The following is a 24009-nucleotide window of genomic DNA, read 5'->3' on the forward strand; positions in this document are numbered from 1 at the left end:
ATCCTCTGCACCAGGAAGTGTTTCGCCGGAGACGTCTCTTGCAGCTTTGTTTTGACGATGATGGAGGAGGAAGAATTTGAGTTGGCGGAGGATTTGGAGTCGATTCTGCATCTCACCCCGGAGGTGCAGCTCGCCATTGAGCAGGTTGGTGTTTTATTTAGTTCCTGGTGAATGTGTGTTCTTAAACGTCGCTGCTAGTCTTTGTGACACACACACACACACACTCACACACACACACAGCTGTTAGCAAGCTATCACACCCTGCTGCTGCTGCTGCTGCTGCTCTCTGGATATGACGCTGTTATTACGACCACCAGCTATATTATATATATATATATATATATATATATATATATATATATATATATAGAGAGAGAGAGAGAGAGAGAGAGAGAGAGAGAGAGAGAGAGAAAGTTCATATATAGTTCGTTTATAGCTTCATATAAGCTATAAAACCACCAGCTATAAAACACTCAGTTTACCGACATTTTAACACCGTTTAACTCAGAGAAAAGTCTTGTGGTAAGGTTAGCTGTGAATAATGTTAAGATATCTGATAACACAGCATCTGTCATCTCACTGGTTCACTCATCTGACAGGTTGTCACCAGTGAGTAGCTACAGCTCTATCAATACATCTGAGAATCACCTGCCAGGCTTCACCTCAATGCACACTGAAGTCCTCCTCAGATATACAGTGAGACTGACCGTCATGACTTTCTGACCATAATGTATAATGTCTTTTTGTTTCCAAGGTTTTTCCCAGTCAGGACCCTCTGGACAGAGCAGACTTCAATGCTGTGGAGTACATCAACACACTGTTCCCCACCGAGCAGGTGGTTGTCCACTGTCACGCACACAGCTGCAGCTACACACTAACACTGATCATTGTTTCTAACATGAGACTGAGTTTTTGGTCTTTGTTTAGTTGAGAATAATTTGTGTTTTATATTAAAATAATGGGTCTTTTGCACAGCAGATGTTCATATCAGTTGATATACATAATTATCATAATAACTGTCGTATTATTTTAATATTTTTTGTATTTATATTATTACAAACACTTGATAGGAAACGCAAAAGTTTACAAATCTGATGCCGATCAATTATGTGTTACACGTCCTCACTGTGCTGACACTATGCATAAGTATTATATCCATTTGTGTTGGACTTATGGTATATTGCAACGATTGATATTGTTTTATTGCCCAGCCCTACCAACATGCACAAAACAAGACCCAGAAACTGAAGTAGCTAATTGAAATTTGTTCATCACTAATTAGACTTTTCCACTGTGAAATATCTAAATATCCATATTGTTAAAGGCCCATTAATTCATAAACTGGAACTTTCTCTATACATGGATACAAATTTTATTCATCCATATCTTACTTTATATATCCTATATTTATTAACTATATTGTTGCACTTTATCTTAAAGAAACTATGCACTATGCAGTATCCATAAACAATACATGTATGTGTATCTATACTCCGTCTCCATGAGGGGTCACTGTAATCCTATAGATGTGCTTATGTACTGTGGAAAGCTGGATGTATTTTCACCTACTTGGGTTTTGTTTGTATTCAACAGGTGATGTTACTAAATACAAGTTGTCAATATTATAGACCAGATATAAATATTTTTATGATAGTTTGTACACATGCATGCTAGATGAATGGTACTTCTGTTTAGAGATGTTTTTTTGTGTAAGATTCTGGGCCAACAGCACAACTCAAATAGGATAAGGTACTAAAGTGATATAATAAGAGTTATTAGTCATAGAAAACATTACAACATACAGAAATATTTCTTTGTTTTTCTGACTTCTTGTCTTTACATTTTCTCTCAGTCCCTGGCCAACATTGATGATGTGGTTAACAAGATCCGTCTGAAGATTCGGTGAGTGAATGCAAATGATATAATGATACGTGTCATCTTTTTTGATTTATTATTTTCATCTTTTGTTGACTGCCATTTTGCATCACATTTTACAGGCGTCTGGATGACAACATCCGAACGGTGGTGAGAGGACAGACCAACGTTGGCCAGGATGGCAGACAGGTGAGTTGAGCTGAAAGTCGTGAGGAAACATACATCAACTTTGAGTTTGTAGCACTGTAATAACATAGCAGGATGACCATGTAGGGGGAGATAAACAACCACATCTGCATATTTTAAACTCTCACCACTGTGCCTATTCATCACATGTTTTTTAAAATAGTGTCCCCCTAAAGTTAGATGGTGCCATCGGTTGCTCTCAACCCAGACAAACATGTTCCTCCCCCTCTCCTGAGCTTTTCTTTCTCCACATTGCTTCCATGGAAAAGGGCAAGATGACTCAGATCCATTCCCGCTGCTTAAACTGCCTCTCTTTACGGAAAACATGTCTGGGAAATGGATTCCCATATGTAAATACTTAGATTTCTTTTAAACCCAGGCTTTTTGAGTCCTTGCTTTTTCTTGTGGGAGCATGACGGAAAAGAGCAGCCCCTTCTGATTTAATCCAGGTCCTCGCTCTGTCAAGGAGTTGTGGCTTAAGAGGAACGTGGCACCTGATGGGCAACCCGCGTATGTCCTGACCAACTGACATGATTAGGTGTGCGTTGTCGTCAGGGTGTCTGGCTCGGTGGCCCTGTCTTTCCCAGTCAGCTACCGTTGCAGTAGCAGAAACGCTCTAAATCCCATCCAGACCAATAACATTATACAGTCACACACAATAATTTCAGTTTATTTTTCCAGCCCCACAGAGCCATTCCAACATTTCCAGAGGGAAAATTTGTTCTGCAGATGGAAAGACGGAGAGGTGTTCATTTCAAGATGGTGATGGAGGCATAAAGGCAGCAATAGAATAAAAGCAACAGGATCAGCAGTTTAGTCCTTTTCTCCTATTTACTGAACTCATTCACTGAGCTCATTGCACTCCCCAGTTTGAAACCCAAGATGGTCACATTTGTAGTGAAGGATGTAGAGAGCAAAGATAAGAGGAGAGAAAAAACTAGAGGAGGTCAGGGGAATGATTTTCCTTGTGTTTTTTTCTGTCAAGAGTTGGTCAATTAAATGCTGCAGGTCTGAGAGTATGGGAATGAGACTGTCCCTGGCAGCTAATAGATCTGGAATTTAGTGTGTCAGTGGCTGTTTTACACTTAACATGTTATTTTTTCTGTCCACATTGTATTGGATTTATTGCACATGAACCTTGAATGTGTCGTAGCAGCTGGCGATGTGATTAAATCTCTGTTGAGGGACAGAACCCACAGCCCCTGTGTTATTTGAAATTTATAAATGAATTGATACAGTGAGGTGACAAATGATGGTATGGTGAATTGGTGCCTTTCTCATAAGACACTTCTATTTGCCAGCTGAGTTTCCTGCCACACACAGCTGCCATTGTACGATGCTCTCTTTTTGCTAAAGTTCCCACAAATGTGTTGCACTTGTCGATTCATTTGTTTATTAGCTGTACTACTCTTCCTTTGAGGAGTTGGGAGGGGTTCAGCCAATCCCAGCTGACTGGGCGACAGGCGGGGTACAACGTGGACAAATCACGAGTCTATCACAGGGTTGACATATAGAAACAAACAACCTTGCTTGCTTTCACACCTACAGGCATTTTAGAGTTGCCAATAAAGCTAACCTGTGGGAGGAAGCCTAACCAGTACAGGAAGAGCATGCAAACTCCATAGATAGAGGCCCTGGCAGGTTGGAAACCAGAACAGATGTGCTGTCCCCCAGTTCATCATAAATCTGCTTATTTTTCACCATTATCCTTATATCATTTGAACTCATTGTCTTGTCCTTACCTTTTATATGTTTTAGTTATTATTTTGTTGTATAAGATGAACCCCTGACCAACCAGCCCAACTTCCCTTGGTACTGGTCTTTTTCTCGTATGTAGCGTGCAGTAACAAAGTTAGTTGCAACATTTTTGCATAGACAAAGGGCTTGTAAGTCATCAACAAAAGTTGTTGCACCTGTAGGAATTGTTTTCATGAGCTTTCAAGGCTCCATTTACATCTGTTGCTGCAGGAAACTGTTATTAAACCACCTAATTAATCCCTATGGATCTTTTCTTTTAGTGCAATTTAAAGTTAGTTACTGCAATTATTCCTTCAATAAAATCTGGATAAATGTTGTTGTTCCAAAAATCTTTGAACAGGGTTCTTCCTGTTTGCAGAGGTTTGTAACTTGGCATCTTTCTGTGTGTAATTTTTTTGAACATGCGTTCTTTCTGTATGTCTATTGTGGTATCAAGGAAGCTGCATTGAAAGATACAGTTCTGGGTGGTCGTCCTATTGAATTGACTTAAATGTAGATGTTTAATGTTGACCCAGAAAAGGCTGTACACAGCTTCTTTTATTTAGTTTAAATCCTTTTAACTGCTCAGAGCTCTGTCTAATACTACTTCACTGTACTATATTACTCTAAACTGCTGCTGTCTTTGTTCTCTCTCTAATTTACAGTTTTGAAGTGTTTTGATTATCTGTCTTCTTCAGTTGTAAAACTCCGTTTGTGAGTGAAACAACAGTAGTTGTTTTTGACAAAATGCAGAAGCGATGGTCATTTAAATAATTTTCTTAGCTTTTCTCATCTCTGTAAGGTCAAACATTAAAAATGTTAACATGAAGTGTTGCACCCAGGCAGTGGTCCAACTGTTAAAATGGGGTGGTCGGATGTACCATGTAGTATACCCTCTACTTTAGAAAGTCAAACTGATGTCTGTGTGAGGAATGAGTGCAGTGTGTTTCGCTCCTGTTTAGGTTTTGGAAAGAAGCTCCCCTTTCCTTCTTTCTAACTCTATAATACCACTTAATGTGTGCCACGGAACATGTGCTGCTTATTGCATGTTAGAGATACACTGGTGTGCATATGTGCATGTTCGTGTGGGAGCAGATAACATCTTGGGCACGGAGGCGCCTGCTGGGCAGTGGTCTTTCTCTCCGCTTTCCTCAAGGCTAAATACAGGAAATGAGCGCTAGGAAGCGAGCCAGATTGACTGAGCCGAGTGTGCATGAGCGACAATTGTAGCCTTGGAGGTTCTGGTCTCTTTTGCGTGCAGTTTGCTCTGGGAAAGCTCTTCAAAGATTTAGTGCCACTCCCTTCCTCCTCACTCTCAGATCAAAGAGTAATCGCATAACCTGCCTCTTTATTTTTCCAATCACCAAACAACCAAAGGGTTTTATGAGGCATGAAAAGAAAGAGTTACATTCAAACTGAAGGCAGCTTGTGATCATCTTAACTGAAGAATAGAAAGACCTCCTCGGTTTTGGCTTTTTCAATGCTACATCCACACGACTATTATTTCATTTGAAAATGCATCAACTCTGCTACAGATATGCCTGGAATCCACACTACTCCACACTACTTCACACTACTTCAGAGCCGTTCACACTGAGAAGTTTGGAAACGTTTCTAGAGTGTCTAGACTCTTTGCGCATTTGAGTCTAGACAGGTAGAAACTGAGATGTTTGGAAACAATGAGATAGATCCTCACAACTGCTCGCTAATTGGGTCTTTTCTGTCCACTCCTATCACATGACCCTCTGCCGGACTAAAGCAACCAGCATTAGTTGTTGACCCTTTTGTCTTTGCTAACATCTGTTGCGCAGTTAAATTCTGCCACGTTAAAACTGTTTACATGCGTTGAAGACAAACTTTTATTCGAGCAATCTGCGACAATCCTGCAACTACCAACCAAATGCTGCCCGTGTACACGTATGCCCAGTGTACGTGAGTGATCATGTGATATGCATTTTCAGGACGGGGATTAAACCTGATAAAGAGCCAAAATGCACCGAGATTGTTTTCGTTTGAAAATGCTGCCAAAGATCAGTCAGGTTTACTCCCTTCAGAGGGTTAAATGGCAGAATGGATTTGTTGTGACCTGGTTATATATGGGGTCGTCTTAACTTTGACCCCAACACACTGTCACCAGATATTATTCTGTGACATGACACAGAAAGGAAAATAAATCCTCTGCTGTGTGTGTGTGTGTGTGTGTGTGTGTGTGTGTGTGTGTGTGTGTGTGTGTGTGTGTGTGTGTGTGTGTGTGTGTGTGTGTGTGTGTGTGTGTGTGTGTGTGTGTGTGTGTGAGATTGTTTGAATGCACGTCCACTGTTTTTCCTTTGCTCACTCGCTGCTCACTTGTCTCCGAGAGGTGCTTGTAAAAGTAGTAAATTCCTTGCACAGCTGGTGCCGGCTGTTGGCATTCCTCATGTGTGTGTGTGAGTCTGAAGTTGTGTCTGCAGTGCCGCCACAGCACCGGGCCAAGTGAAGCCAATTACCTTGGCATCAGATGTCGGAGCGAAATCTCTGTTTAGGACCATCAAAGAACAGCTGCCATGTCAGAAGCTGGGGAAATAGAAGAATAGAATCTCTGCCGTCGTACAGTTGTATGTGTCAAATGTTGCCTAACTCGGTTTGGCTTTATAGGCTTTTAAAACTGCTAATGACCTCTTTAGCCTTTTAAAGTGACAGCCTTTATGCAGAGCTTAGCCTTATGGCCTGTATGCCAGTTTAAAACCTATCTATCTATGTCAGGTATCTCGATAGCTTGTCAATTAGTCCAATTTGTCTGTTTGACATTGGTCCCATTCTAGAGCTGGGACTGGACATTAGCAGGATACATTTTCACATGGACCAAAGCCAGTGGTGAGACCAGCTCCCTTGGAAATTTGACCAAGCCTGGCACACCACAACTGACACCCAGATGTTCACTCTGCCCTGATTCTTAGATTATTATAGGCTAAGTGTTGTCAGCAAGTAAATTGACATTGACAGGTTTTTTTTATATATATACATGGGGTGATGGATTTTAATTAAAATTGTAATAAGTTGGGTATGTTAACTGCTGACGGGGTTTCAAAATTCTCTGCCCAAGAATTTGTGCATAAAAGAAAATCATGCATTTTATAGGTGGATTCATTCACAATTAATACACAGGACACTAGAGTTTGTCAGCTCAGTGTATAGAGGTACAGGGAGACAGTTCACTTGTAAGGGATGGAGATGGAAGATGACTATATTATCTGAAACACACTTCTGTGTTGTGTCTCATGTGGAACTAGAATGGCCCAATAGTCCCATTAAATTCAATTAAGCAGCACCAAGTGCAAACACTCAAGTATATATTGGTCACCCAAACATGCCAGATTCATTTTTTTCATCAAAATCCATTAATTATTTTCGGAGAAATCAACAACAATGTTGACAAATGCCTGAATTCCCGATGTTAAGGAAGTGGAAAAAGATTCTGGATCCACCCCCTGATCCATGACCACAATGTAATGGGTTCTTTCCTTTCCTTTCCCATATGGCATCCTTCCACTAAGTTTCGTCGTAATCCGTTCAGTAGTTTTTACGTAATCTTGATCACAGACAGACAAACAAACAGATGAGTGTAAACATTATCTCCTTGGTGTTGCTATATGTCAAACAGCAGAAAAGACCTTGTTTATTCACAGCGATATACAGTTGGACTCATCATATCTCCACTGACTAGATGTCCACTCAGTATGTAAACTTCATCATCTCTCTGTTACTATCAAGGTTTTGGCAAAACTGGTTTAGTGTTTTTTTTTTACTCCTTCACCACTTCCTGTTGCTGTATCTGCTTATATTGTTATTCTGGCATCTAGCATGGATGTGCTAAGCAAGACCACTGATTTGTAGTGTCACACACACACACACACACACACACACACACACACACACACACACACACACACACACACACACACACACACACACACACACACACACACCCCCCCACACACACATTCTTAGTGGTTCATACACAGTAGTTAAAATGTGTCCTCTTTGTACTTTTGTTTTATTGCTCTGTTTGTTTTGTGCAGGCTTTGGAGGAGGCCCAGATTGCCATCCAACAATTGTTTGGCAAAATCAAAGACATCAAGGACAAGGCAGAGAAGTCTGAACAAATGGTATGTACCACACACACACACACACACACACACACACACACACACACACACCCAGCACATTGGAGATACAACCTGTATCCTCCTGGTGTTACAATAGAGGACAGTGGGGAGAGTTATTTAAAGTCGAGGTAATGCACCTTCCATGTGTCACTGTTAGAAGCAAGACTGTGTGTGTTAGTGAGAGTCAGAGAAAGGCCGGTGGGCTGAGTGATGAGAGGATGAGGTGGGAGATTATTTCTCAAACCAGCAGGTGTGTTGTTCACCTTGCTCTGCTTCTCTTTATCCTTTCGCTCCATCCAGTAAGGAACTTTCCTATATTATTTCCCCTGTTCTGATTGTTTATTTCTTCACCAACTTTGTACTTTATCCCCTCCATGCTTGTTTCTCCTTCTTTGTGTTACCCTGTCTGACTTGTTCCTCTCCCTGCACAGGTTAAAGAGATTACGAGGGACATAAAGCAGTTGGACCATGCCAAGCGCCACCTGACTACATCCATCACCACCCTCAACCACCTGCACATGTTGGCGGGGGGTGTGGACTCTTTAGAGTGGGTATAATCACATTTCACATCAGAAGACTCCCACAGTTTACCCCTTAAGCTTATATGACTAAAGTAGTAGTTGCGAGAGGGATAATTTTTTTAGGTTAAAGTTTTAGTTGCTGCTAGTACAAGACAGATCTTGTTTTAGTATGTAAAGTGCCTCGAGATAATCTATGTTGTGATTTGGCACTATCCAAATAAAACTGAAATGAATCAAACCTTTACATAACATACAAGTCACCAGCATAATTATGAGGATGAGTTTTATTGTAGTCTTATCGCAGACTGTTCATAAAGATAGACGACATGACGGCTGCCTAACAGTGAAGCCCAAGTGTCTCGATGGCTAGCTGCAGTACAGGTCATAAACCCAGCCTCCTAAATGTTAGCAGATGGGACATGGACCAAACTAAAAAGTAAATATCAAATGAATTTTTCTTTAAAAATGGTCCCTGTCATTTTCGGGAAGATCTGATCACACTGTTGTATGTTCAAGTTCACTTTTCCATTAACTTTGGTTTTGATTAGTTATATGAGGCTATAAAAAACAGCGTGAAAAACCAGGATTGACAGCCGGGACCAACTCGCGATTGGTCAAGCGGCTGGACCTCGATGCCGTGGCTACACACAATGATCACTACAGTGCAGAATAGACTATGGCTCCAAATTACGTCATAGATGAAAGATGGCAACATTAGTATCCAGAATATTTTGTTTCATTTCTTGACAGTGGGAGGATTGGGGACAAGTTGTCCATCTTTATACACAGTCTATGTCTGATAATTTTTTCAGTGATGTTGATAGAATCAGTGGCCTGGTGATAAAAGCTGCAGGAGAAAATCTTGTGTAGATGGATTGAAACAAAACCTGTGCAGATCCCACAAGGGCCTTAAGCATCTTAATATCTAAGATTTATATTCTTCTGCTACCTACATTTTTATATGAAGCCAGTTTGAGATTTGAGAAGATACAGTTTGATGGATACTAGACAAATATGGGTGCACATGTTTAGTCGTCCAGTCCGATTAATTTATGTAGCACAATAAAAACAACAGGAGTTGAGCCAAAGGAAAGCAACAATAGTATAGATTAAAAAATAATGTAGTATGTTAGAAATATAATGTGTGTGTGTGGGGGGGGGGGTAAATGTCCAGAGAATTTCCAGAGTATCAATGCTTTTTCTTTTATAAAATAATGGATATAATTGACATGTGTGTTTTGTCCCAGAGCCATGACCAGAAAGAGGCAGTATGGTGAAGTTGCCAACTTGCTGCAGGGAGTGGTCAATGTGCTGGAACATTTCCACAAGTACATGGGCATTCCCCAGATCAGACAGCTTTCTGAGAGGTAACACACACACACACACACACACACACACACACCAGTGATTGATGTGCTCACATAAGGTTATTTCTTCTAATTTTTTCCTCAACTATATTTCCTTTGCGCATATCAGTTGCATTACAGCTATTCTTGGGTTTAGGGCCTTGCTCAAGCTGACTAAGAGGAGCTCGGTCTCAGTAGCCAGTTCACTTCTGGAACTCTCCATACAGCTGTAATATTCCACAGCTCGCCAGCTGAACTGTTGAAAAGTGATTACAGTATTTTGCTGGAGGTATTTTGCGTATTACATCCTGTTTATGCAGATATTCACACACATGCACGCACAACCCCACACATACAGGAACACAAAGGAAGGAAACACACTGAATAGGGTTGTGTTATGCCAGCATTTCTTCCATAGGCAGAGATTAGAGGCATAGTTTCTGAGGGTGTGTCTGTATCTCCATGTTTGTGCTTCTACTGGTGCATATGGAAGATGCATTTATTACACTATGCACTTGAGATTGCTGTGCATGTTAAATGGTCCATATAAATTAACAGTATATTTAGGAAACACACACCCACAACAAAGTACATCATTATGCAGTTGTTTGTTTTTTATTCTCAAAGACCACCAGAATCGGTTTGGGGGCGTATTGGCCAACTTGCTCTTCAGGTTTAAAGTGGTGTTGGTCATCTAAAACAAGAAAGGATTGACCTTCTGTTCTGTTTTGACTGAGGTGTGGCAGACAGAGTTCATACCAAATAACAGCTGCATGGAAGAAGTGACTCTGCTGGAGAAACAGATGATAGGAGAGACACGGGGAAGGGAAAGATATGAAGGCAGGGCAGACAGCTGGACACAAACCGTTCATAGAAAAAACTAACTACTTCTCTGTGAGAGACCTGGACTGACCTGACTCATTAGAGTAAGACACATAGGATCCGATGAGACAAATGCAAAGACGAGCACTAGATCAGACAATAATGGATATGAATGGGTTGGAGTTAGGGACAGTATTAAGATCATATGCAGAGTCTGGGGCAAAAGTAACTACACACTGTGACTTCTCCTGGTCATTGCTTGATGTGTTTCTCACCAGCATAACTACAATACTCCACTGTTGCACAGAGGGATGCTGTGATTGGCTGTGTATAGCTGTATCATTTACGCTGTATACAGTACATGTACATGAGTGGACAAAGTGCAGCCACTCATTTATTAGAGTTAGATCTGCTGCTGACAGTTTGGTCTCATTCAGATAAAACAGCTGTAGACACTAGATGATTTAATAAGAACAATCTGATCAATTTATCAGAGTGGGATGCAGCTGAAACAGGAGCTGCAGGGCAGGGTGTGTGGGATAAGAGATTCATACCCAGTAGTTCACCGAGAGAAGTGGATGGTTGGGTCTTTAGTCCACATGGGTGTTTGTAATGACTGCTCTAAGTTCAGGTGGTATCCATCAGTGATACTATTCCTCCACCCTCGCCTGTTTATTCTGGACGACTGGAATGACTTTTGGTGTTGTGTGTGTTTAACCCATCCCACACGCCTACGAGTGAACAGACTATCTGAGGACTGGACGGACTCAGACTGTAAACCTCATAATATGCATGTTTCTCTTGTTGTGTCTCAAATCAGATACTTCAGTCAATTTTCTTACATGTTGTACACTATGAACACTTTGAGCTCACTGGTGTTGCATGAATTCTTATAGTAGTTCTCCCAAATCAAACACGGCCGTTGCACACTCAACGTCAAAGGTGATCGCAACATGTGACCCCAAATCGTCGGCTCCCAAAATATCGCTCGACAAAAGTCACAGTGACTAGTTAGCAATAAATAGGAAACAATGTAAAGTTCAGTGTTTTTATTTTTGTCCCATTTAGAGTGAAAGCAGCTCAGAGTGAGTTGGGGACTCAGATCCTGGCAGATTTTGAAGAAGCCTTCCCCTCTCAGGGCTCCAAGGTACATACATGTGTTGAATAAGAATCTAGATTTACTTGTTTGTTTTTTATTTGTTTTCTTGACAAATTCCTTCCTTTGTCCTGTTTATCTTTCAACTTTTTATATCCCAATCACATCCATCCAGAGAACAGGTGGTCCCAGTAATGTGCTGAGAGACGCCTGCCTGGTGGCCAACGTGCTGGACCCGCGCATCAAACAAGAGATCATCAAAAAGTTCATCAGGCAGCACCTCTCAGAGTACCTGGTGCTCTTCCAGGAAAACCAAGATGTGAGTTAGAAATTGAATTCCATAAATTAGGAGATCATAATTAGTTGCAGTAAATGTTTAATTGGTCTCTAGATATTTATGATAATAGCTCATTGGTTGCTCAGGTTGCTTGGCTGGACAAGATCGATCGCCGCTATGCCTGGATCAAACGGCAGCTGGTGGACTATGAGGAGAAATACGGACGCATGTTTCCTGAAGAATGGTGCATGACTGAGCGGATTGCTGTGGAGTTCTGCCACATCACCAGGTAAACACATCTGTAACATGTAGGTTTAGGCTATGAATGATATGTTAGATGATTTATCTTTTTTAATCAATATTGTATGGTTATCTCTGTCCAGAAGAAATGGAAAGAAAGTAATAAAGAGAAATTAAATTAAACAGACAGGATGTGAGAAATTGGTCTTTTCTGAATCCTGAAGCGAACCACACTGGTACAATATGGCGTGCATGGCATGACTCAGTGATTTGGTGCCACTTTCTGTGTAATTGACGTAGGTGGCCTTCATGAGCAATGACCTAGTGTCCACATTTCTCAATCTTTTTCCCTCAGCTTCACAAGAAAAGAAAGTAGGTGGCATTTGCGTAATTCTCCAGGCTGCAACCACCAGGGAAAAACATCCAGTAGATTGTTGTGTCACTTGGAACCAGTCTTACAAGATGTGTTTTTGCCAAAAGAAAACTGTACTATCAAGAATTATGTAGAACATTTGGATGTGAAAGGGTAGAAATTTAAATGTGATTACGTCAAACTGTCCATATTTATGTGTGTGTTTGTGTGTTCCTAAGGGTGGAGCTAGCCAAAGTGATGCGAACACGAGCAAAGGAGATTGAGGTGAAACTGCTTCTTTTTGCCATTCAGAGAACCACCAACTTCGAGGGTTTACTGGCCAAACGCTTCACAGGATGCACCTTGACTGACGTACCTGGAGTGAGAAACGCACACACACACAGACACACAGACACACAAAACAACAATAGATCTATTTACTCCCCAATTTTATTCAGGGTAACCGGATGTTTCATTTTGGTTGCCTTTTAATCGTGTCACATCAGCTTTGCCCATGGCTTTGTCCATCCCTGCTATAGCTATGGGGATAATAAACGTATGTCAACAGAATAACACACTGGTAGCCAGTCGGCTGTTTTTTCCTTCTACCGTTTGTATCAAACACTCGTTATGGATCGTGATTATTCAATGCCGTTTGCTGTGTAACATGATTCATGTTACCTCATCCGTGAACATGATTTGCTCCAGGTAGATTTTCATCGGCAAAGATGGTGAAGACTGCAACTCAACTCCCCCGCACTGCTTCACAAAGTCGTCAAACTAGGTCTTAAGTAATCGTTTTGATTGAGAGATCTGTAGCGTAACTCACATATTGTAACTTCCCTGCAATATGAAATCACAGCGTCTTACCCCCCCAAAAATCTTGTCATATCGTTAAAGTAGGTTTTCGTGAGTGTATACACTACATCTTCCTTTGAGACCTCATCAATTTACATTCAGTTTTGCTTTGTGCTTTTCGTTGTATTACAATGAAACTTACACAAAACTTGCTGATTTGTAGCAAGTTTCATGTAAGTGACGCTCACACAGGCTACTCTGGTGTCATAGCCTGAAGAAACCTTTCCATCCCACTCATGTTGGCATGTATAGGTGGAAGCGATTCCCACAGGATGGACAGATGATTAGTTGAGGCACATTCTAGGCCAATCATGTTTGGAAATGATAATATTTTGGCCAGACAGAGGCTCTTTTGTGTTGAGTTCGGTTTACACCCATGCCTGCTGGCCTCTGTAATTCAATCAGGGATTTGGTTGAGTGGAATTTTATAACTGGAGGTGCAGGTTCATCCAAGGTGGCCATGAAATGGTCTACAAAAACATGGAAAGATGGAGATGAATCGATGAAGAGCATTGTTGATAATCTTATAACAATTCTTAGCCACACTCGGGAGTATTGTTACCATGGGATTTCTAAATGGCAGTTTGGCTCATTGCAATTCAGCATTTCTGTGGGGTTTTTTTACAGAAAAAGAGATCAGAAAGCCCTCTCGAACCTACTAACCCCTTCCTGGAGGACGAGCCAGGTGAGGATGTGGATCTAGCCAAGGTAAGATGATCTGGACTGACCCAACCTGACCTTTTTGCAGCATAGAGACAATCAGTTGTCCTTAGATGTGGCACTTTGTTGAGGGCAGTTTAACTATAAGGCAACATGTCTCCCACCACTGCTTTGTCTTGACGTTGACCTTTATCTCACAGAATAGAAAGCAAAACATTAACCCACTGTTAATGTTAATGATTTAAACTCAGCAGCTACAACTAGACCCTGTTGTTTCACCAACGGCCCATTTTTCTCTGCTCTCTCAGCCCAGGAAGCCCAAAGCTCCTGACAACCCTTTCCACGGCATTGTCTCCAAGTGTTTCGAACCTCATCTATATGTCTACATAGAGTCCCAGGACAAGTGAGCAACACACTCATACAACCAGACAAGACCCGAGTAGTGTTGTCGCACACAGACACAGAATCAAGAGCAGGTTGTGCATTAACCTGGCACATACATTCCTTTTCCATTTCCTGCTCATCAATCAGATCCTCCTCCTCCGATTCTACTTCACTGCCTTCGCTGTCTTTCCATCTCTTGTTCCTGCACATGCCTCTGTCTCCACTGTGGCAGAAATGTTTCCCATTAGCTGTACGACCACAGACACTGAGAGAAAGAGAGAGAGAGGAAGGTTAAAGATTAAGTTCTGCCTTTGCAGATCTGCCTACTTTCATTCTCACCTCCTGAATTTTTTTTATTTTTTGAATCCCTTCTTTGGTCTCTTTCTTACAGTAAAACCTTTGTTTCGTTCCTCCTCTCCATCTCCAATCTGTATCTTTTCCTCTCTTTTTTCCATTTTCCTCCTGCCTAATCTTTCACTTTTCCCTCCTCTCGTCTTCTACCACCTTCCTTCGCCTCCCCTCCATCAGTCCCTCCCCTCCCACAGTCATGGTGATCACTCCTGAAACTGAACACAGTCCTGGTTCTGCTGTGCTTGCATGCACCCCCCCACCCAGCTCTTGGCTCGCTGGTGCGTAGAACACTGTTTGTTCGTCCAAGTGAACAGGATTGACCTATTCTGCAGCTACAACCTCATTTTACTTCTGTCCAGAGGCCTGAAACAGGCAATGGCCAGATCAGCTCGTCCCTAGTGGGGCATAGCAGGACAGAACAGTGGCCTGCTTGTTTTGTGTTTGGCCTAAGTTCCTATATTGAGTTGGATCGGGCCACACCAACTAACCGTGGACCTGTTGAATGTAGTACTGAGGATTTTGATATGCTTGAAATATTTCCTCCTGTTTATCCATCTGGTTCAGTGTCTGTCTGTGTGTTATTTTATCCTTTCATGTATTTATTGGGATTACACAGCAATCATGTGTTTTTAATGTTGAAATGTTTTGATTTCATTCATTTAATTCCTTTCATGTGCCCCTGATCCAACCACCCGTGTGTGTGCATGTGCGTGTGAACCTGTGTGGGTTTGGCTGTACATTTTACGGGCATCTGCAGGAACCTAGGCGAGCTGATCGACCGGTTTGTGGCCGACTTCCGAGCACAAGGCCCACCCAAGGTGGGCACGGAGGAAGGCGGAGCGGTCCTGCCCAGCTGTGCTGACCTCTTTGTCTATTACAAGAAGTGCATGGTGCAGTGCTCACAGCTGAGCACCGGAGAACCAATGATCGCCCTCACAACTATCTTCCAGAAATTCCTGAGGGAGTACGCCTGGAAGATCCTCTCTGGAAACCTTCCTAAGTAAGATCAGTTCGGGTTTGGTTTTTTGAACAAAAAGTCTTGTATTAGAATTCTCATGTAGGGGAAGTTGTACTCTTAATGTTGGGGAACTAAGGGAAAACAATGGTTTTCACTTAGTTTTAGTTCTACAATCAGAAAAGGTTTTCTAAGAGACGATCAATGCAGAAACTAGAATGGTTCTTAGTAGCACGCATACCCAGGTCCAGCAGCCCCCTTCAACTCAGTCAAGCGAATCCAAATTGCACACACTCACAGTTCCCTCCCAGGGGAGAATGATGAAAATGTCAAAAAACGCTTCTTGCAGTGTTAGAGAAAGTGATTAACATTTCCTGGATCCGCCCCTTTGTCCATATCTGTGCCAAACTAAAATGGGCTCTTTCTTGGCCCATTTCCTATCCATCCACCAAGTTTCGTACAAATCTGTCTTGTAGTTTTTGCATCATCCTGCTAACTCACAAAAAAACAAACAAACAAACAAATGGACAGGGGCGAGAACATAACTTCCTTGGCAGAGGTAATATAAGGTTAGCATTAGCATGACATTGCTACAAGGTGCTGCATCAGTATTTACCCACTCCCATATTTGCTTCTAATGCTGCTATGTTAGCTATGTTAAACCAGTGTGGAGTCAAAGTTCAAATTTTCAACAGATACTGTGATAAAGCAAAAATTTATAATAAATTGATTCTTCTAACACTAGTATTTCATGTTGCCATAGACCTCCATTTCTTTCTGAAAAGTATTGAATCAGTCCAACAAAGACTGTGCAGCTGATACAAATTCTCACTAGCATTCACATGCTTGTATTTCTAGTGTTTTGATATTTTCCATCAGAGTGAATCATTCGATTTTCTGGGCAGTAACACAAACACAGATTTATTTAAGACCAACTTTTCACAAACAAGCATGTCACACCCTTATTTGTTCATTCCTCTGCTCTGGTAATGGGGCTTTCGTTTGAGACAGAATGTCTTCAGTGCTGCTGGGTTTGATGGATTGGGATGGCACGATACGAGGGATCTGGAGCTGGTTATGTTGTGGCGAAGCCTAATAGGCTACCAGCAAAAACATCTCTGGCTCATTGGCCACATTAGAACTCATCACTGGCTGTGGTGTATTCACACACACACACAGAGGCGTGCTCTGTTTCTGTGTCAGATATGCATGCATGCTAATGACCAACTTGCGTTCACTGACTAACGTGTACCACATTCTGAGCTGTAAACAGACACTCAGTCGAAGATGCACTTCAATACTTTGCAAGTACTTACACTTACAAACGCATGCGAACATGCTTGTTCAATATGGAGCGCTTGTGAACTGGGTGTGTGAGGTTTTGAAAGAGGCCCCTGAAAGGAGCTTTTGGTTTAACCACGTCTCTGTTATGCAGTTTTATTAATGACTGGATCGTCAATTAAACCTAATTGGTTCAGCACCCTGATACTCGCATTTGCTTGTGTATCGCTTTCTAAAATGTTTTTCCTCATCTGTGATTTAATGAATTTTGTTAATGCTTACAACAAAGGGGGTCCACATCAGCCGGTCTTGGGAATAACAATACACAACATCGTGGAATTGATCTCAGCTAAGGGTGGGGATTGCAGGGTGATGATACCGTACTATTTGTGATGCACTGCCCACAATAACAATAATATCTCAATACAGCAATTCTCTGATAATCGATATATTGCAGTTATATGACAATACATCAGGACATCTGTCTAACTGAGGAAGAATACAAAATGCCCCCTTAAGATAGCAGACTCAGATTATTTCAGATAATTTTTCAGATACAGTTTTGATCAGGTCAGATACATATAGAGACACATTTATGTATATAAGATACATACATTTGTTTGTGTTAATATACATGTAAAATATTTTGGCATAATTTACAGATCTGTTCTTATAATTTATTTCCTACGCAGCAAAGGGCTGGGTGGGAACTGAACTTGAGCCCTTCTCCAGCAGCTGCAGGATCTGACCTTTTTTTCCTTCTTTATGTGGAACATGTGTTTTTCACTCATCCACTGCTCATGTTCCATTCTCTTGTTGTACCAGGTCCAGCAGTAGCAGTGGGGGTCTCACTATCAGCAGTCTGCTGAAGGAGAAAGAATTCTCAGATGCTTCAAAGTTCACCGTAGATGAGCTCTGTCTGATCTGTAGCATCCTCAGCACTGCAGAGTACTGTTTGGCTACCACACAACAGGCATGTGCACACACGTATCGTAAATTTGTGTCTATAATTTATTCGAATGGCAGTGACAGTATACGTTTGGGAACCTAAGAGGTAATATCATGATAGTAGTATTAGACGTCTGACTTATGTTTCAGTGTTTTAAGGAATTAACTGTGACAGTTACAATTACAATTTTAAGTCAGTGTTTTGAAAATAGATCAACACATGTACAAACAAATTTTTTTTAAATATTCATTTATGTTTGTTTGTTTTCCAGTTGGAAGAGAAGCTAAAGGAAAAGGTAGATAAAGTCCTGGTGGAGAGAATTAATTTGACTGGAGAGATGGATACATTCAGCACGTAAGTGACACTTACAGACAGCTACTTTTTTCTCCCTCTTTTATGTGAAGAGTATGTGGTAATTGTGTCAGTTATGTTTTTCAGTGTGATCTCAAACAGTATTCAGCTAATAGTTCAAGATCTGGATGCTGCCTGTGACCCTGCTCTCACTGCTATGAGCAAGGTGAGACACAGTCACACACTCACACATTCCGCTCAGATAGTTCTTAAGATGTTGGAAACTAAGGCCAGATTTTGGTCCATTGGTCTGAGGCCCCTTGTTTTTGGTTCAAACTATACTGAAAAGTCAGAAGGGCCGGAAACCGCCCAAGAAGATGTTGCTTTTGCGTCAGTCATCATTAAGAAACCTGAGAATTTCCACATCAAAAAGTCTTTGTTTTTAATGGATTGACACATGAGCCTGACGATAAAGAATAGCGCGTTATCTCTGATGCTAAAGCTTTTCTGTCCTTCATCTCTCCGCTCAGATGCCGTGGCAGAGTGTGGAGCACGTGGGTGACCAGAGTCCTTATGTGACGTCAATCATCATGCACATTAAACAAAATGTGCCAATCATCAGAGACAATCTGGCCTCCACTCGCAAATACTTCACACAGTTCTGCATCAAGTTCACAAAGTACTGCACATCTATACACACTTTTTATACTGGCATACTCTTAAAAACTATAATTAAAGGTTCCTGAATTTGATACATGTGTCACTTATTCCTCTCTTTTAGTTCTTTCATTCCCAAATTCATCAACCACCTGTTTAGATGTAAGCCTATCAGCATGGTGGGAGCTGAGCAAGTAAGTTTAATTTATGTCAAGCAGAAAATCCATGCATTCCATTTGAAATGTGCAGTGCTATGCATTTTAAAATCTTGAATTTTGTTCCCTGCACCACCAGCTCCTCCTCGACACCCACTCCCTGAAGACCGTTTTGTTGGATCTTCCCTCCATAGGCTCCCAGGTGCTCCGCAAGGCACCCGCCAGCTACACCAAGATAGTGGTGAAAGGAATGACCAGAGCAGAGATGATACTAAAGGTGAGAGGAGGACAGCAGAGATGATTTCAAACCGTTTACCTTTTACAGTATAAACACTGAAGGAACTTGCATCTTAAACTGACGGATTTTAAAGAGAAAGTTAGTTCAAGTGTAAATACAAACTAGTTCAACTTAAACACATTATCAGAACCACTCATCTTTACGGGGCACTTCAGATTTTATGACACTTAACTTGGGTGGCTAAAATTCACTTTGGCCACTTTTACAACCAGAGTTTCATTCTCTGACCTTTAAAGGATCGGAATTTTAAATAAACCCTTTTGTGTGAGTGAGTTTTCTTTATCTCTTGTTTGCCATTTAACAGATTTGATGTCGAAACTCTGACATATGCAGTAAAACATGAACTCTGGTGTTGATGCTAACGCTTCACAAAGAATAATGTGCAATCTGCGGCTAACTGCTTTTTCCACAGTAAGACGCAGCAACAAACCTTTCTCCTCCAGTGTTTGTGGTTGGTAGTAAATTCTTTGCCTTGACTCATTCAAGCAGATTATCTACCTCGATTTTATTTGTAGGCAGAATAACCCTTTAATTGCATCTTCAGCCCCCTCTCGGAATAGCACTTTATGAGCTTGTTTCCACAAAATAACCCACCTCACATGAGGTCGGAATGGGAATGGAGCTCACAAACCACAACTGGTTTAATGAGTGAGAGACGAGTAAACACAACGTACACAATCGTCTTCTTTAACACAGTATGTGGGAGTGGGTAAATAAATATGCAACCACATACGCCGGATAGCATGTTGTATTTTGGATGTTGTGTTCGGTGCAGAGGGAAAACACCGGATTCAGCCAGTAACCTCAGAATTATCTCACAAGACACTGGAGGACACTGGTATGTGGATGCCATGTATTAACCCCACGCTAATTAACTGTCCCAGGAGTGAAGAGAAATGCACACATGCCTGCCTGTCCCTTGATTTCCCGTAGGATCCTGGGAGGACTTGTTTCCTTCCTGAAGGTTATACCGGTTTGGATTGTCCTGATGTTTACAACAGTCAGTTTGACCTTTATTCTTGGAGTCTTTCCTGCCTTTACTTTGAAAAACAGTGCATCAGTGGCAGACAGTAAAATACTTTGGATGAATGTCATTTAATACGTTACCACACTACATCCATACTAAAGAAACACTGTTTTCAAACCAAAAGGATCTCTGTCCACACAAGTGTTTTGGCTCCGTATCAGTTTTAATCCATGTCCATACCCACACACCTGAAAATGTATATCTCGTGACCACTGACGTTCACTGGGCGTGTGCTGCTGGTGTAAACAGGAAGGCATGCTAGATTTCAAACGAGAAACAGCAATGGCAAAAAGATAAGTGTTGAATTTAGCTGCACAACAGCTGTTGGCAAAGACAACAGGGTCAGTAACGCTTGTAATTGATTGTTCATGTTGCTTTCTGCACTGGTAGTCGAGGCTAATGTCGATTGTTTTCTTCCGTAATGGGGCCCTGTGATAGTAGCCTGATGAATCAGCGAAGGCTACGTTGCGACCGTAAAGAACCAATCAGCACATAGTTGTGAGTGTCTCCGTCATTGTTTCCAAAAATCAAATTTTTTGCCTGTTCCTGTCTAAAACGCAGCTCGGAGTTTTCAAACTAAACAGGGCCAACAGCGTTTTCAATCTTCTCTGTTTTAGCAGCTCTAAAACTCTGGAGTAGTGTGTACGCCTGGCGTGACCATAGCAGTTTTGATACGTGTTCAAATGAAAACGTAGTAGTGTGGATGTAGCCTCAGATTCGGATCTGCAGACTTTGTCTTAGAAGCTGTGTAAAACATTGTCCGTCAGACAAAACCTTTTCACCTTTTCTTATTTCTTTCTGCTGGGATGCACACTCTCACACACACAGCCTGTATAAGGCGTGTCTTTGTTCCCATGGAAAAATGCCCTGAATGTATATACATACATTTCCACTCATCTGCCAAACATTAAAGAGGGTTTCACATTATAGAATTATAGAATGCGTTCACATCAGCCCTCTACTGTCTGCTTTTTTCTGAATCTGACTGCCAGCGGGCCCCTTCAGCCGGAATGTGATCTATAAGGCTTCTGAGAAGTCTCACAGACGCATGCAAGGCCTTTGAGTGATTCACGTGCATTACTGTGACAATGGAGGACAAAAGCATCATTGTAAAGACTGGTAATCTGATACTAGAGGAAATATCAAAATAAAAGGCCTGATAATCAACAGAAGGAAATTGCAAGTGACGTTTAAAAAGATAGACAGATGTTACGGTTCAAGCTAAATTTAACGGGAGCAAAAGTGCTGCACACGACAATATAAATATTACATTTTTCTTGTGGTAGCAGAAAAGACAACTTTTTATCCCTCTTTTAGAGAAACTATTTCGAATGAGCCATATATATCTGTGAATGTCATTGGCCATTGTTAATGAAAAGCCCACACGAGTGGAGAGAAGCTTTTATACTGCAGCCAGCGATTTAGCCTTCGACTTTGTGGAACATGGAGGTTACTTACAGGTAATTGCTTCCACCTTGGGCTGAGACTGAAGCATCTGAAAGACAAACCCAGCGAATGAAGGTCAATACAGGAATTCCTCTGCCAAGCCTCAACAATAGTCTTAAATTACACTCAGTGATGCTGCGACTTCAGATTAGATCTAGCTCCGCCGCTTCAAGAAGCTGCTGCAGTTCTTTAGGACAAATGAAGGAGCACTTTAAACCTTCATAGCTCACTTTGAGATTTAAACACACATGCCACTGTGGGATTCCTTAACATTTCAAAGTATGGAATCTAATTGTTTTGGATTTAAGTTTGGATTTGTACTCTTGAGAACTTAAAAATAGTCCAGACAGACAGACAGATTGTTAACCATATAAAAAGCTGCATGATTTATTTATTGTGTTACCAATCTCACACAAATGGAAACTGACCTGTTAATGTTTCAAACAGATATGATGTAACTCAGACTTAAAGCAGCGTTAATAATCGTATTAATTTATTTAATTTTTTTTGTGTGCTACTCATGAGCCAAACAAATATGTTAACACAATATTCACATATCAACTTATGAGCGATCATTTGCCTAGATTCAGGATTCAGGATGTTTATTGTAACATTGTTTAAAAAATACAAACAAGTGACATTTTTACAGGGAATGTCCATTAGTAAACAAGTGTGTAGGTAAATAAGTAAGTAATAAATAAAGAAGAAACAATAAATATAGACCATAGTATTAATAAGCCAAGGTCAAACATACCAGATTTGCACCAGAATTGAATTGGTTCTCCTCTAAGTCTTGCGACACCCCTTCACAAAATTTCATGGGAATCGATTGAGTAGTTTTTGCGTAATCTTGCTCACTAACAAACCCTTGCCCAAGATAGTAATAGAATAAGAATACTGTATGGACAGAATGGAGCAGATACATTATATATGTAATAATATATAACTTTTTAATATTACACAGATTCATGGTTGATATACATGCATCTAGTGCACTTGTGCTAATATCAGCTTTAATTTAGAGTTTTCCATGTTTGAATCCTGAAGGAAACGTCTGCACCTCCGCTGCTAAATGCTCCACAATGTTTAACAACTTGGTGCTTGTTGTCTCTCTGCTGTTTAGTGCTGGACAGGAAGTGAACACTGGGTTTATTATTAGAAAAAAGCTGTAACATTAACCTAATATTCTAACGTAAAACAAAACAAGGAGCTAAAAGAGGCTAGAATGGTCTGTAAAGTTTGGGGAAACTGCGTCATTGGGTGCGTTTGTCACTTTGTGAGTAATTTTAATTTACACATAGTCTCTTGGTCTGTCGTTTTGAATAGTTAGTTCATTTTTCAGGTTCCACGTTTTAAGATCTTGTCAAATTATCTTCAGTATAGAGATGAATGCGCTTGAGTCGCCCGTTTTGTTCGACAGTGCTGAGTTGTGTTCAAAGCACGTAGGATTCTTTATGTCCGTCTGTCTCGGCGTCTCCTGGCTGCTGCGATGCCTGTGAGACGTGGCTGTTTTCCACGCTCTTCCATCCCAGCCCACCACCACAGCTCCAGCTCTCTCTTCCCCACCTCTGAAGTTCTCTTCTGGGGAGTGTTTAAAAAGGCAACCCCCCCCAATCCCCTCCCTTGTTCAGCCTGAATGCCCCCTCCTCCCCTTCCTCACTTTCTCTCTCTCTTTAATGCCAGTTTTCATTCTAACCCCCTTTTTTTTTTATAAGGTCGCTGCAGGCCTTGGCCCGGCTCCAAGACAGTTGCTAAGTAAATCACTCAGTCAGCAGGGCGAGTAAGGAAAGCAAAGAATTCCACACAATCTCCCGTCTTTCATGCCTGCACTTCCCCTCTCTTTCTCCCCTGCTTCTCATCTGTCCTCTCTCCCCTTATCTGTGCAGCTCACCTTCTCGTCTATTTTACCTTGGGTTGAAGAAAAAAAAGAGAGCGGTAAAGCTTGAAAGCACAGATTGGCTCTTTTTGAAGTGAAGGAGAGGATAAACGTTTAGGTCCCTGTGCGCACGCATATGCTTGAGATAGGAGACGGGGGTCTGTCCGCCATGTGTTGGTCCGCCTGCTTTGCCGCGGCTTTAAGAAACGCTATCTGATCCTCGT

General features: G+C 41.3%; 1 protein-coding gene across 1 annotated transcript in view; it reads left to right on the forward strand.

The window, feature by feature from the left end:
• vps53 (VPS53 subunit of GARP complex) overlaps positions 1 to 24009 on the forward strand; it is a 27841-nt gene continuing 3832 nt past the window's right edge. The window contains exons 1-20 of the mRNA XM_035154349.2: positions 1 to 144; positions 755 to 835; positions 1853 to 1902; positions 1998 to 2064; positions 7857 to 7943; positions 8375 to 8490; positions 9712 to 9831; positions 11701 to 11779; positions 11904 to 12047; positions 12152 to 12294; positions 12837 to 12978; positions 14083 to 14163; positions 14424 to 14518; positions 15608 to 15850; positions 17912 to 18059; positions 18307 to 18389; positions 18474 to 18552; positions 18857 to 19005; positions 19108 to 19177; positions 19278 to 19415. Coding sequence (XP_035010240.1) covers positions 58 to 144; positions 755 to 835; positions 1853 to 1902; positions 1998 to 2064; positions 7857 to 7943; positions 8375 to 8490; positions 9712 to 9831; positions 11701 to 11779; positions 11904 to 12047; positions 12152 to 12294; positions 12837 to 12978; positions 14083 to 14163; positions 14424 to 14518; positions 15608 to 15850; positions 17912 to 18059; positions 18307 to 18389; positions 18474 to 18552; positions 18857 to 19005; positions 19108 to 19177; positions 19278 to 19415 — 2202 coding nt within the window. The 5' untranslated portion in view covers positions 1 to 57. The remainder of the gene's footprint in view (positions 145 to 754; positions 836 to 1852; positions 1903 to 1997; positions 2065 to 7856; positions 7944 to 8374; positions 8491 to 9711; positions 9832 to 11700; positions 11780 to 11903; positions 12048 to 12151; positions 12295 to 12836; positions 12979 to 14082; positions 14164 to 14423; positions 14519 to 15607; positions 15851 to 17911; positions 18060 to 18306; positions 18390 to 18473; positions 18553 to 18856; positions 19006 to 19107; positions 19178 to 19277; positions 19416 to 24009) is intronic.

Source organism: Hippoglossus stenolepis, chromosome 4, assembly GCF_022539355.2.
Source record: "Hippoglossus stenolepis isolate QCI-W04-F060 chromosome 4, HSTE1.2, whole genome shotgun sequence".
NCBI classification, from domain to species: domain Eukaryota; kingdom Metazoa; phylum Chordata; class Actinopteri; order Pleuronectiformes; family Pleuronectidae; genus Hippoglossus; species Hippoglossus stenolepis.